This window comes from Zophobas morio, unplaced genomic scaffold (assembly GCF_036711695.1).
Source record: "Zophobas morio isolate AGI-343-1 ecotype UQ-CSIRO unplaced genomic scaffold, CSIRO_AGI_Zmor_V1 ptg000044l, whole genome shotgun sequence".
NCBI classification, from domain to species: domain Eukaryota; kingdom Metazoa; phylum Arthropoda; class Insecta; order Coleoptera; family Tenebrionidae; genus Zophobas; species Zophobas morio.
The window spans coordinates 8441292-8457135 of NW_026972149.1; the positions used below are offsets into that span (position 1 = coordinate 8441292).

The window sequence follows — 15844 nt, forward strand, 5'->3', positions numbered from 1 at the left end:
ACAAGTTTTTTTCTCGTTTTGGGATCGAAAATACATAATTGGTTATCCATCCGACGTAATTATTTCAGTTGCGTGCAGGGACAGTTTTTGCGGTCAGCCGGTATAAAAGCCAAAAAAGAAAAATATTTAATACGCCTTCCATTATTACAGCAGTTGCGCTGCACTTTCGCACTGGTTCTTTGATCAACTGGAACCTCCTACGTGTTTTAATGGAATTATTACAAGTAGTTTAAAAATATGTATATTGTACGCGTAGGTTTTCACGGCCGTAGTTGCGGATTATTTCACTATGGTCACGTTTCCGTTAAGGATCAACGCAACGCTATTGTTTATCGTCAATGGGTAATGTATTCTAATAGTTAAAAGATTTGCGATAACTAGCGTCGACATTGGCCTCACTTAACCCCGATGGTAGAAATTCGCAAATTGATTTGTTGTTTTGCCGAATTTAGAGCACAGACAGCGATCAAACGCCAGAAAAAAAAGTGCATCTCGTTTGCCGCTGGGGTTACTTTCTGAAATGCGTGTGTGATACCTACCAAGCCCTTATGATGTTGAATGAGTACCGTAAAAGTGTATTATTTAGGGTGGCTTGCAGTGTTGGTTACTAGTTTTATGTGGTAGATAAACAATACATTTAACGTCAAGTAACATACAGGTAGGTAACTTGCGTCATTATGAGATGGAATACAAGGATTTGTTGACTTAAAAGATACCGTTAATTCTCAATAAACAACGAAGTTTTTTCAGTGCATAACTAAAAAACCATTGTAGATTTTAACAAGTTTTTATGGTTGTTAGTTCTGGTGGTATGTAAGCTGTATTTACAGTGTGTTCTACATCGAAATGAGTGGACGAGTAATTCTCACACCTTCTCCTTTCTTTACAAATGTCATTATTCAGACGCCGCCGTCTTTGTTAAATAATGTGAGCATCCTTGAACATAATTGTGTCTTTTGTGGCCGCAATGGTAGCAATTTAGTCTCAAGTAGTCGAAGAATATCGTGTCTTCAACTATTAAAATCGTTGCATTATCGTTGTAATCATTGCCATTAGCGGCTGAATCATGTAATTAAAAATTAACAAAGAACTACCAAGGGAGGATTTCTAACAACACGCAACCGTTATTGTGTCATTTGTTCAAGGAGACACTAATCTGGCTTAAAATTTCATTCATTGTTAACAACCATACGTCATTATCTCTTGATAAAGTGATATAATTATCCGTATCGGTAATAAAATAACGACGACATAAAAGTGTAGTGTGCTTTTTTCCGCAACTCGTCTGTGCAGTGAAGATTTTTAATTTCGTACTTAAGTCGAGTTCCAGCTGTACTTAATTATAGAAATTTTCTCGTTAAAGAGCGAATGACGAAAGAGTAGGTAAGTTTTTAGCGGCGACAATCTGACACCGACGACAACCGTTAACGTAATCGTGAAACGAAGACAAAGTAATATAATTAGTTGCAATACAGAGATGGATTGTTGATATTTAGTTAAAAAAATGATGACTTTACTAATTTTCTTCCAGGAATAATTTGTTATATACAAGAGGTCATTAATTTAACTTCGTGCTCTTCGCATTGTATCCATAATAGTTATATAAATTAAAATAAATGAGATTTTAATTGAATCAATCAGATTTGTTAAGCTCAACGAGATTCATTGGGAACCAATGGTATTTTTTGTTCACAAACTTTAATCAATAAAAGCAATTTATTATGTTGGCAATCGTACAAGCTAATCATAATAATAAACTAACAGGTAGATATAACCGATCTTGATTCATTCGGCCGATTTACGGACCTATAGCTAAATTTGTTCATCAAACGTCGGTTTTGCGAGTGTCACCGGCTTTATTTTCGCCTACTGTCACAGGTGGAATCTTGTAACGGAATAATTATATTCTTGGGAGATCGCAAACATGTTGAGTATAACAGACAATAATAACCTTATTATTACAGAAGAGAACTTTGGAGCCTTGTAATAACATTCATGAATTTCCGGTCCCAATGAAATTTCCTGTTTAGATTGTTGAGAATACATATACCGCCTAGTTTGCTCTAGGTGATTATAAAAATACAGTAACAGTATAAATTTTAAAACGTATCTTTTCAAAAACTCCCAGTTCGCTTGATTACATCGGCTTAAATGACTAACTCGATTATTCGAACACTCCGTTAGCCAAATCCATTAATAAAGGAATCTTGAGTCATAAATATCGCCGAATCTAGCTCAAAAGATCTTACAATAATAAATAAATTTTGAATCAGATAAGTGGGAGTTTATATTTGCGTCTACACACTAACAATAAGCGGAGCCCAAATAATTAACTGTTCGATTTACATTTCATAATAGAAAATAACTGTTTACAAAATTTATGAATGTTGCAAAGATTTTGAAATATAGGCCTATGGAAAACAAAATAATCACAATATGTATAGACAAAATTAGGATTTTTTAGTCAAAAAAACTTAAAAAAGTTATATTTCTAGACATTTTTATGAGTTTCCTTAACGTTTGGATTTTTCAAAAATTATTTAGATCACAAAAACGTCAAAGCTGGAAATCCCTCTCCAACATGGGCGTTCATTTTCATATCAGTAAATCTAAAAACACACATTAAGTCATTAGTCATTAGTTCCGGTGTCACACAAAATAATCACTTTCGTCCTTGCACCTATATTTCATGCATGTATTGACCATTTGTAACGTTTTATACGTAACGAGCATTTTTAGAAACGCATTTATTTAAATAAAGCCATACGTGAACTCACTAATGGTTATAACATTACAAAATTTAACCCACTAATGTTTTTTACTATTTGGTGATTGTTAAGTCAAATGCTTATGAAAGAAAGTAAAATGCAAGTGATGGAACAGTTCTTAAATGTGGCTCACTGCGAAATGGAAACAAAATATAAACCGTAAGTCAGCAGTTTTTTTACTTACGTTTCATTGATACGTTGTTTTTTTGTTGTAATTTGCAAAACCAACCTGATAAAACTACTAGTAAGACCCCTTCAGAACACTTTGCTTTTTTAAGCATTTTTGTCTTGTATATTTTAAAATTAACATTTTTCAAAGATTTTACCCTGTTTTTGAATTTTGTACTAGTAGGTCCCTTCAGCGCACACCATTTTTTTTTATTAAATCTACCCCCGTCTCTTCAAAGTACCTTTGTTAAAAGTTAAAATTTGCTTTTTGTCCTTTTTTCTATTGGGCCACTTCAGCACACACATGAATACGATTTCGGCCAATCAAATTCGGACAAGTCCTCATGAGCGTCCACACAGTGGACTAGTGCGTAGCATGCGAAGCGAATTCACTTTTGAAAACACTTAAAATTCGCCCTTTTGTCCCTGTTTTTGTTGGGTCACTTCAGCGAAACGTTCGTTATTGTGATTCCTCTATAATAATAACAAAATTCCTACAAACTTTTTAAAAATATTTATTTTAAATGAATATAAAAATTATGATGAGTTTGATGTTGGCGACGACTTGGACGGGGGCGATGCAGTTGTTGATGAGACTGGGGAACGGCAGGAGGGCTCAATCCCATCTGTGTTACTGCAAAAAAAATAAATACAGCTTGTATTGTGTGGGTTATCACAAACGCAAGATGTTATTTTTAATACTTTTGTCTTCACCTTTTAACTCACTAATATATTTTTCTAATTTTTCATGCCATATATTTTTTAAATGTCTTTTTTTATATCGTGTCGGTACATCTATAAAGCATATATTACAACTAAATTTATCATTTTGTATTTTTTTACAGTCATAACATACATATATCCAATTCCGTATTTCTGATTTTTACTTTTAACAAAATTTGAATGAGATTTAATTGTTTTACAATTAAAATATTTTTTTAATAACGACTCATTATTCGGAGATGTTTGTTCATGATCAGTCTGGCAAACTTCGGCCTTGCCGCTGGGCTGGCATTGCCAAACTTTACTCTCCATTTATTAGGAAGATATTATTTCATAATAAATGACTCATAATATCAAAAGGGAACAATCTGACAAAGCGTCCCTGAAGGGGACTACGGCTCCACAGTCAGCTCAGGGCGAAGCCAATCAGCTAAACAAAAGATAAACATATTAATTAAAAAAGATTACACGTTAACAAAGTCTAGTATTCCATCAGTTAAGAATTCAAATAATATGCGATCAAGACAATTAGCATTAAATTTTTTAATACTTTAACAATATTTACAAATAGCAACTGCGAAGATTCACTTCTCAGCCCCAAAAACCCCCTATCGTATATTCACGGACATATTACATTTCAAATGAAACACCTTAAAAATATGAAAGAAAAGACTCTCGTGAATTGACAGACATATCACAAATTTAATAAAAACAAAGCAAAATCTGAATTAAAGTAACTGGATGCAAATACACAAGTTATTGCGGGCGTGTGGCGGCAGATTTTTAAGTTACGGCAGTTAACAGGAGCACAACAAAAGTACCCCTGTGGCGTTTTAGCACAGGCGGAGTTTGGGGCTACCGGTTCGGGCTGGCCCCACCCCCGCGACGGTGATTCAATCTATCGGTAAGCCTACCGCACAGCATCTCTCCATTACGAACATGTCGTTTCGGTCGAAAACTAGGAGTGAAGTCAAGCCGACAACACCCCATCGTCCAGACCGTTCCCACTGAATCTATACAAAGCCTGCACCCCTCTTCAAGGCTTCCTCCCTTTTATTAACTACCAAACCAACTAATTTAAACTAGCTGTTACTACGTGTTTACATTCACAAAAACACATTCAGACTGACGCTCCGCCATGCCGCCCTCTGTATAACAACCAACCTGTCCAGCAAGCGTTACCGTGCACCTGGTTGCCTATGTTTAACGATTTCTTTTTTTGTGATTGAATTTTTTTCTCTTTCAAATTCAAATTATTCAAATGTGATTTCGCGCCCCTGTTAATTAATTTCAGCGCGAAAATTTTGATTTAAATTCGGTCACCACAATGGAAATATCGAAATACAATTACATTGTAAACGAATTGATTTTCGTACTCTATACCAATCCTGCGTTATATAAATCAATGACGCATTCATTTTTCTTCCGCGTATAGCTAAATCTATAAATTTCTTTTGATCTTTTTCCGTTACGAAATCATCAACATCAATCAAGTTTTGTTTATATCTATCTAGTTCGTCTACATTGACTATGTCTTCTATATCTGATGAAAAATACGATTCAATAATCGGTCTTTGGCCTTCATGTGCATTGCGCGTATTTTGAATTTCGCTTTGTTCATGAGGTTCTTTAGGCCGAATTTTTTCATCATCAAATACATTTTGTAGTAACTGACAATAGTCTTCTTCTAAATCTTTCGCACACAAATACAAAGTATCAAAAAATATATATTTTAACAGATTGACAACAGTATTTGTTTTACCAGAACCGCTTAGTCCTATAATTATTATATAATGCAAACCGCATTCGTTCATAGCTAAACCGCGTTAGCGCAGAAGTTTAAGAGTCGCGCGCGGAAGATGTGCATTCATTTGCTGCGTGTTCAAATCCTGATCACGGAAAAACTTTTTTTCAAAGCGACTCCGTTGATAATTCAATTATCAACTTTGATATTAAATATTCTGAAGGCAACCGAATATCAAAATTTAAAATTATTATCAAAAATAAAATATAAATGTGATTTCTTTATTAGGAATTTCTGGTTATTCAAGCTTTACCTGCTAGATGTCGCTTTTTTATTAACAATATGCATTACAATTGAATAAGAATTGATAGAGCAATGGCATCAAGTTGTGGTCAACGTGTTACAAACTTTTTGATCAGTCCAAGGTTCGAATCCCCATTCCGGAATATATTTTTTTGACTAACATTGACAATAAAACTGTAATAATTGACGCTATTTTAAAAAATCGTGAAATAATAAAAAATAGGATCCATTTAAAACAATTTAAAGAACATTTAACGAAGGAGGAAATTAAAAAACTACAGAAGCCTGTAACTGACAAACTTGATAATATTACCAAATTTACGCAAGAAATTCTTAATTTGGACAAAAAAAATGTTTTAGCAATCGAGGAAAATGTTTCAAAGAATGCAGAAGCCAATGACCCGCAGGCCAAAGGCGATGATGTAAGCGAATCAGATCATTTATTACCATTACCAAAATCACCTTCACCTGCTTCCTCAATAAGTTTAGATCCGAATAAAGATTTAAATTTTGATATTATTGAAAAACAATTTAAATTTGAAAAACCTTCACATTTATTATCATTAGACAAGAAATCGAAATGCAAAAATTGATACAACGATACCCAAAATATCAACTAAATTAAAAACATTACAAACGCACAGAAACCATAAAAACAAGAAAAAATTGATAATTTACAATGTGTATTTACAGTTGAAAAAATATAAAAGTGTTTTGGATGACATTCGAAAAATTCATTTCTGTGAAAAGGGTAGTAGTAGATAGCAAACAGGAATCGGTATTTTTTCAGATCCGAAAGAATTGGTAGAACGCCTTGAACTATTAATTGTTGGAAGTGATTCAATTGAAGTATATAATAAATGCGTAGAAACACTTGATAAATTCTTTAAAATGAAACTCCTAGGATATGTTCTGAAGGGACCTTACTAGTTTGACATCTAGAGACCTGTATCAAATCTGATAAATTTTGACAAGCTTCACTCAAGGGTGCGCAATGCAGTGATAGTTTTACTTGCGGTTTTGGCGCATGACGTCATCACGCAAAAAATAATATCATCTTCAAAATTAGTCAAACAGTTGGTTACACCCTGTATATACGAATTTCTCAAGTGCTTGCTAACGGAAAGTGCGAATGCGGAATTATTTCTGCAAGTTTCTTGACAAGATTCCCACTTTCTCTCTGCATTCGCATAACATGATCGAGTCAAATACATAAGTAACGTTATATAATAATACTGTTAACCTCAATTTTTTATTGCTGCAAATAAAGTTGTTTTTATTTTTGCCTGTTGGTAGTAACCCGAATAGCTAAATGAAAGATCAAACTGAACTATACGAAGTAGATTTTATTTGTAACAAACCAATTATCTCAGGATTAATGTGCGACTTTCAAGATTACTTAACAATTAACTCATGAAAATTGAATTATGATGTAGATGAAGATGTAATCGCGCGATTCGAGAGTAAAGCGCTTTAGTTTTTATTAAGATTAATGAAATTTTAATATCTATATTTTTGGTTTCGATTTAAATTGTAGAACTGTTTTAAAATATGCCGCTGATTGTGCATTTTATATGCATAAACGTGTGGAATTCGTAGTCGAATAACATTGCTTGCTGAAACAACGACATATTAACACAGTTTTGCTTTTACGGTGTTAGTTTGTGTCCTTTATGTGTATATTTGACATATTGTGTAACCCGTATCTCGTATCTCTCTTGCACCATTTTTGGTAGTGGCTATTTTCTACGATTTGACAGCGAATGCAAAACTTGAAACCAACATGTTTGCCGCATTACGAATAATTTTGTTAAAGTAAGTAGTTTCTAAGAGGTAAGCTATTATTACTATACAATTGTTGAAAAATTTTGTCTCATTTTCCGAAATGTAGTGTTACGTTTATTGCGACAACTGAAAATATAATGATTTGGTCAGTGGCTTAAGTAACATAACACCAAATATACGTGTTTACTTTGGTGAAAAAGGTGAATAGTTGACATCTTCAAGCGATGGACAACTGCACGAACTTGTAAATATTGAACGAACTGAGTATTTAGAGTACAAAAACTTTCACCACTTAAAGTTGTTTGACATTGTTGCGTCTTAAGAGTTTTGTACATATGGTTGAGATTAAACTTGAAGATATTTGTTTCAAAAACACAAAATACAATAATTACTTGTAGATTAACTAACGCCTGAGTTAGATGTTATCCTTCACTAAACCAACTAACTACGAGTCATTGGCTTCCTGCTTTCAACAGTGACTTAAATTTTTTTTCTTACTCTAGTGGACTGCCGTGGATGCAGCTAAAACTGCTGCGACTCTTTTGGCGTTAGGTTCATGAACATCAAATGATACTTTTAGGAAAATTATATACGTAGCTTTAAAAAAATATATATATACATAACATGGCACCTGTGTATAAACTTATACTATACTTAAGTAAAGTCACATGACAATGGTATCTGTCACCTGTCTATTGCGGTAACGTAGATTTGCGATTGATGAACTGTAAGCAGTTGATTGGAGTTTTTGTGTTATCTTCGCATTTATAACTTCCCTGCCATACAGACATCGACATATGGAACTATGTAATATATGTATATGGCAATTTTTAGAAGTTTCAGTTACAATGAGTCATCGTTGAATTGGGTTGTTTCGCCCACGGTTAGCTGGGGGTTAAAACCGCAAGTGTGCGAGGCTCAAGCTAGCCGAAGGCACTTGAGAAAAGTTGGGGTCGTCGCAAACTTTTCCGTTAAGTGCTTATTACTGTCAAGTGTAAGTTATTAAAGTCGACGCCCCCTAAGTGGCCGTGTCGCTCCAATTCCACCCCAACTATGACTACCCCACGTTTAGTAGTGACGTAAATTGGGGTAACATGAATGCAGGATATGCGTCAATATGTTCCTCGTATCAGCGTGCGCAGTCCTCAGCGCTGGCTAAATAATCAAATAAGCAAATAAGCAATCTGTAATTTTTTCGTTGCAATCGCAGCCTGTTCGTTTTAATCCGATGTATCTTCCCAATTGGCAGAGGTTAAACGGTGACCTGCGGTCCAGTCAATTGCAGGTGGGCTGGTTAGGCCATCGTCTACAGCGCAGGCCGCTTTAGCCCTCACGTGGTCCTCGTTCGAAATCGCACTAACGTCGAACATGTCACCCGTTGCTTGCTGCGGTGGTGCGTAGTGCTTCTTTTGGGGTCTACGAACTTGGAGATCATTTGCCACCACCTCGTGCAGGTCACGTCAACAATCACCTCGCCGCGCTACTGACCAACTACCTGCCACCGGTCCTACCTGATAACAGGCGCGCTTTTCAGTAAGTTGTGTTTAATGCACCCAAAACCGGCACTTTGTGCAACACACGTGAGCAAACTGGAGTGCAACTTGCAGCGAATCGATAACACACTTTAAACTCAATTGCACGCAATTTATTTTCTAATTGCCCAATTTATTGCGATCACCAAATATCTGATAGACACAAGTTAAAACTTAGTCTGCACGCTGGCGCAAACCACGCGCGCTTTTTTTTTTTCTTTCTTTTGCTTGCTTAAAATAAGTTGCATGCAAGGAATTAATCGAATTCAGAAAAAATCGACGCTTAGCCGACGCATGAACATGATTTATTAAGGAGATGAATATTTCAGCGCACCGTAATTGTAAGGGGAGTCGATAATTTGGAAAGTGTGTTTCCGTTTGAAAGCACTACCGCGTTAATAATTCAGAAAACGGCTAATTTTGACCCCTACTTCAATATGACCGCCGGCGGGGTGACGACACGTTTTTTCTAATTCGAACAAATAGGAATCAGATAGCAAAACCGAAGTTTGGAAGCCGAGATTTCGGATGTGTATTTCCTGCTTTAGTTAATACGATTATATTATATTAAAACTAAAGAAAACATTTATTCACACGAAATAAATACAACTTAATCATGAGACCAAAAACTAGAAAAAAAAAAATCGTAGTTTCTGTTTTACAGTTAGAAATTTGAAATTAGTAGAGGTGCAAATATCCCACACGCTGAGGTAACTATAAGATCGCATGCTGTGAGAAAGAACCAGACGCATTTCCGGTGGTCTCTTTACCATTATTAGTCTATAGTCCTTGAATTTTATAGAATGCCTCGTGCATTGTTGCCACTCCAAAACTTTACTTAAAAAATTAAATTTAACTAAAACTTAGGTTTCTGTATTCTTTCTTAGTTTGATCTAGCAGCGGCCATGAAGACAATTATTCTCTCATTAACGACAAAAAAGACAACGCGAACTCTATTACCAACACTTGTCAGACATGACCTACGCAAAGCGCATTTTTATGACATGAGAGAGTGGAGTCATTTTCATTTATTTACGAAATTTAAGGACAGTAAGGGGATACAAACACTTTTCTTGTCTTCTAGAGACGGATATACTTTTTTTCGTTTTTTAAGCGCTTTGTTCAATCGACTCGTCGCATCTCTATTTTTTGTCTTTGTCGGATGAAGATAGACTCAACGCAACCAATTTCTTTAATTGTTTGTAATTTGATCGTCGCCACATCAAAAGTAATTATAGTGTGGTAGGTAATTCCCAAACGAACTTTCATTGTTGTCAACGGAGCATTTTTTATTACGCGCTTAAATGAGAAAGTGAAAATCATCGTGTTTCACCTGTTTTACCACATTTTGCACTCTCATACTCGATATAGACGACAAATCAGGTATTAAAGTTTTCCAGTCACTAGAAATAATTAATAAATGTATTCCAGTTTTCATAATTGTGTATTCAATTAGTTAATACAGAATGTCTATAAATAATTGTCAAAGTAGGCGTCGAGTTACGTCATTTTGTCGAAACACTGATTACGATTAAATTGTTAAATTGACGTACATGTCAATGTTTAATGTTAGTGTCGTTGTAAAGTAAGCGGCAAAATTGAAAAATTGAAATTTCAAGCGGTAGATTGATGGAACAATCATTTGTGTACACTTGTTTTAATGAGTTGGTGTATATCATTTACTCGGAAAGCACGTCGTATACACAGCGTCAATCATCGACGTGAGGTTCTAGGAAGAAATAAAGTTATGACCAGAACAAAAGGTAATTATGGCTGTACATTTACACATTTAGCGCAAAGCAGTAACTGTTCTTATCTTCCTTATAAATGTACAATTAAGCATGGAGAAGTTTCACTTTATGAGAATTTTTTTTAAACAAGTATCATTCTCATTTCAGAAGTAGTTAAAGTGTTGTAAATCGTTAATCGAAAGGGTGATTGCTAAGATTGATTTAAAACAACACGTACGCGTTTACAAGAAATAATGCGCGTTAAAAGAAGGAATGAGAGTCGGTCATGGCTTTAAAACTGCAGTTGGCACTCCTGTTTCATAAACGTCGTGTGACGTTATGGACGAATTGAGGTTAAATTTATTGCAACGTTAATACACTTACTTAACTCAATGTGCCAATTAATTTTTTGGTAATTAATTACAGTGGTAAAATGAACATACACAGAAATAATCATAAATATTACATCAAAACAATTTTTGGAAATGCAAACGATTACCATCAAATTTATTGACTACCTGGCTTGGAGAATTTGTATGTATCTTACATCGATCGAGAGGTTTATTGGCGCCATATAAAGTTTATGTCCACTAACATGCAACAGTTGACTGTATACTACATAAAATGAAAAGTATTCTATTTTTTTTTCGCAGTTTATGATATCACGTGACTGTCAACAATAGAAAACAGAATGTTGCAGCAGTAACCTTAATATGAAAACAAACAATTATTTGTTAAACTATCAACGTAGGCGTTATAAAGAACAATAATATATACTACAATAAAAACTGTCAGTGGAATTAAATTCTAAACGCGACTCTGTAATTACTCTTAAATCATATCACTTAAGACATCTAAAACTCGAAAATATTCTTTATGTCATTAACAAATAATGTGAATAGAGCAAGTTTTAAATGCTATCCTTGAGGAACACTCGATGGAGAAATTGTCAGAAATGACAACGAATTACGTAACAAAATAGAAAATCCACTAACGTAAAATCCGTTTCTCGACGATTCATAATGTAATTAGTATGAATCAATAAAGTTGCAGCGTTAAATCGAATAAATTCGTGCTTCTCGTCGTTAACAATATGTTTGTATAAGGTCGTAATTCGTACTGTCGCCTGTCACTCTTTCTAAATATAGGTTTACTGTAACCACTTTTACGTATAAAAGGAAAAACCCAAGATGGTGAGCGATCAAAAATAATGACGATCGACAACGTCGGAGTATGAACACTTTCTGGATAAAGAGTGGATGTACATTATCGCGATCTGAACGACCTCACGGATTGATACAATGGCATACTTTATTATAGTAGACTGCATTATTATGAAAACTTCAACTTGTTTAAATTTTGGGAGATATTGTTATCTTTGTAATAACCGTAAAGAACAAATTCTATATTTTTGTCTTCCACATCCTGTGTTTAAAATAACAATTAAAAATTAACATTTTTACAAATATAATTTATGACGATTATGCCTTTGGAATATAATAAGACCTCGAAATATACTACATCATTGCGTAGCGTCATAGCGCAGAATTACCAACCCAGATATCAAAACCACAGCCAATTTTAATTCCCGTTGTTTTCGATCGCACAATGCCAACACTTGCGGTGGTAAATTTTGGTTCTATTTTTTTGAATTTTGAATTTCCAACAGTTAGACAAACAAAAGTCGATGGAATTTATAAAGCGTAGATTTAAAATATCACTCTTGGTATAGTGATGATGCAAAAATTTTGAAGCTGCAATTATTACATCCTTAATAGTATAGCTTGTGTAAAATTAAGCGGAAATTGACACACAAATCCGTGGTTGATAACGAAAGACTCAAGTAGATTTTGCGCAAAGAAGTTAATTAAAAAGAATTCAATACCACTTGTCAATTTCCACATCACTGTCAAACTGATGGCTTAGTTTTTTAAGTTTTGTTACGCAGTAAAGAGGTTTTATAAACACAGTAAATCTCATAAAAGAAACGTACACAAGCCTGAGGAAAAATGAAGAAGCAGTAAGTAAATCGTTACCTTCTCGCCTGTTTATCTCTCCCTTGTTTTTTCTTTATAAAAACAGTGATAAAAGTGTTTGCATTCTGTCTTGTTTGCGAAATATTTGTTTATTTATTAATTAAGAATGTCACGTGATTTAATAAGTGCAGTGTTTCACGTCGATAATTGTCCCCTTTATTGTTATGAGCATTTTAAGTAAATATGTTTCACTAAAAAATTTTTATTACCTTATTTATTTTAATTATTGTTACTAGTATGCTTGATGACGGGAATGCGTGGTGGATTAAGGAAAACGTAAGTTAGAAAATTGGAAGATGTTACAACATTCACACACAATGCTTGCACCAACAATAATATTGTAAAGAGCTTTATAATTTAAAAATTTTAAACCTATAGTTTTTTCACACCAAATTTGATCCAAACAAATCATATAATAAAAAGTGTACAAAAACACGACGAACTCTAAATACGAAAGCACACAATTTATATCACTTTGTATATAGTAAGTAAGACTGAGTACATTTAATGTATCATATAAAAAAAAATCAGGTAGCAACCGTTGAAATTTGATGTTAAAAGAATATGTTGGTAGCACCAACGCGTTCCTTGTTAAGTTTGACAGTTACGATCAAATAATTGTCAAATAAAATATCAAAAAGTTGTAATATCAACATCATTATTTTAAAAATTAATTTCAGAGCCTACTAGACGACATTTTTTTCAATCATATGGAACTGAATCCTTTTAATATTTCTATTTAACTTGAAATTTCCCTATACAACAATGCGTTTCGGTGTATTTTAACAAATGTCATCCATGAAATTTATGACGTTCCTGAACAGATTTTTGCAGATTTTCTATCGAATAATCTGTTTTTCGTACAGGTCGTAATCCACTTAGAGATTCAGCTGACTTTGTGTCACGCCCAATTTGGCACCCCCTATATTAAATTTAGTAGTAAATGACATTGCTTGTTTATATTACGTTCACCAACTTTTATTAGTACATGAATATACATATTTATGCGGTTCTTTTGCAGACACTGTTTTATGTTTAAGTAAAATTACTAACTAGTAGCGCTGTCAATAGACATTGCATTAGCGAAATCTATCTTGTGAACACCTTTATGGGAATAATCTGTATATAACGGTTGATCAGTCAACATAATAAGTTTCATTTGTTCAGGTTTTATGGCTTCCAAGATCAAAGAGGTAAATGATTATGTTTTGTTCGTTTGTTTAATAATTTTACGATGATTGTTCGGTGAGCTTTAAAAATGAATAATCGTCCGGAAATTCCTTTGGCCTTTCAAATTATACGACCGTCAGCATGATTTCTTCCATTCCCAGTTTCTATACAAGTCATCAAAAACTTGAAAACTATATCATAACCTAGCTGTTACGTGAAATTTCCCGGCAATTACATAATTGTAATAACAGAAAGCGAAATGCTCAATATTAGTCGTGTCGTAACAACGCGATGCGGCGGTTGTGTGTGATGGGCATTTTCACGAATGTAGTTGTCGGTTAGTAAATATAGTAAGTGGCGCAATTGTCCCATTGTTCGATTGAATTGTTTTCTCGTATGGTACTGTCACATTTACCATAAGTGTAAATGCCGCCCCTCCCTTAATTATTATTTTTAATAATTGGTTGTTTTTATTGTTTCAGATTGCGACTGGTCAAGCGCCACCCCAGTCGCCTGGCAAATAAAATGCTAGACTCATGGAAAAAACAATTTTCGTTGAAACAGTTATCCTTGCAGCACGATAAACCGATCACCTTCGTGGTTTCGCAAGTAAGTAGCTCGCTGATTCTATAACAAAATAACAAAATGATGAAATTCCAGTGGCAAAGGGAGCCGAAGCCGAGCATCGTTTATCTCGTTTACAGATGGGCGATAGCGATAATATTCTTCGTTACTTTCGTGATATCAATCATCGACTTGAAGCACCCAGACGCTTCGTCTTCATTTAGAGCGAAATGGTTAATTTACTTGACAAATTGGGGCTACACTATGTGCACGCTACAAGCTCTCCTCGCCGCTATTATGCTGTCAATTTGCGTGTTGGCACCTTATTTGCACAGCAAACCCAACCTGGAAAGCTCGGCCCTCAAACTCCATAAATTCTACTGGGTGACCAACGTCGTAGGCACCGATATCGCCTTCGGGGTCACGTCGCTATACTGGTCCTTGATTTACGACGGTACGGGATCGAAATGGGACGCGGGACGCCACTATCTTTCCTGAATTCTATTTGCAGGAGAGACAGAATTATCGTTTGGAAGAATAGTGGCGTCCCTGGACTTTTCGTTTCGAAACTAATCGTGGTGTTGCAGAAAAGTCGATGGATCTGGACGCGATGAACTTCTTTGTTCACGCTAATAATTCGATCTTGATGATGATAGATCTCTTCGTTGTGGCGCATCCGATTCGGCTGCTCCACTGCTGCTACCCCATTGTGTTTGGAATATGTTACGCACTATTTAGTGTCATTTTTTACGCAGCGGGTGGCATCAGCAGGTGAGTTGGAGTGATGATCGAATTTACGTCTTAGTTAATCGGTGTTCCAGAGAGGGGAAAGTTTTCATCTATAACATCTTGGACTGGAGTAAGCCCGGAATTACGAGTGCAGTTTGCATAGCTGTCCTTGGTTTTCTTGTGATCGTGCATATTATCTGTTGGGCACTACATAAGTTAAGGTTGTGGATAAGTTCCAAGTATTTGATAAAAGAGGACAAAGGTTTGAAGGAAGGAGAGATCGAACCATCTAAAGCTGCGTACGTCAACGAAGGTTTAGCAAGTGATATGGTGTGATAAGCAAGAGATATTTTATTTTGAGATTTTCTAGTTCCTTGAGTCATTGTGAGAAACCAGGGCATGTAGTTAGTAACAAAACACCTATGTAACAGAAATTGTAAGATATTTTTTACCTGTTGTAATTATTGCTAGCAATAATAAAAGAGATTTGTTGCGAATTGTTGGATTGTTGGGTGCAGTGTGTGGCGAAGGTTCCGCGGCGACGTGGGTGAACCAGATTGGTTAATTAGAATGTCGTTTTTACAAGTTAACG

General features: G+C 34.9%; 1 protein-coding gene across 13 annotated transcripts; it reads left to right on the forward strand.

Annotated features, from left to right (window-relative positions):
* The first annotated feature begins 228 nt into the window (after positions 1–228).
* Positions 229–15749, forward strand: LOC135141231 (protein rolling stone-like). Of its 13 annotated transcripts, XM_064072127.1 has the most exons (8): positions 12837–12966; positions 13026–13065; positions 13957–13982; positions 14442–14568; positions 14620–14977; positions 15111–15294; positions 15345–15565; positions 15623–15749. In XM_064072127.1, the coding sequence occupies exons 1-8, from the start codon at positions 12896–12898 to the stop codon at positions 15628–15630; spliced, it is 1035 nt and encodes a 344-aa protein (XP_063928197.1). In that variant the 5' UTR covers positions 12837–12895; the 3' UTR covers positions 15631–15749. The 13 variants fall into 13 exon arrangements, with proteins under 13 accessions (XP_063928200.1, XP_063928206.1, XP_063928209.1 ...); XM_064072126.1 differs by having other exon boundaries at positions 12844–12966; positions 15345–15749; XM_064072129.1 differs by lacking the exon at positions 13957–13982 and having other exon boundaries at positions 12939–12966; positions 15345–15749.
* The last annotated feature ends 95 nt before the right edge of the window (positions 15750–15844 follow it).

Excerpts from the sequence above, each read along its gene's own strand:
- LOC135141231 (XM_064072126.1), top strand. The coding sequence starts at position 12,896 with ATGTCACGTGATTTAATAAGTGCAGTGTTTCACGTCGATAATTGTCCC. Across the intron at positions 12,967-13,025 it reads TATTGTTATGAGCATTTTAA|TATGCTTGATGACGGGAATG; the intron begins GTAAATATGTTT and ends TATTGTTACTAG. Across the intron at positions 13,983-14,441 it reads TGGCTTCCAAGATCAAAGAG|ATTGCGACTGGTCAAGCGCC; the intron begins GTAAATGATTAT and ends TTATTGTTTCAG.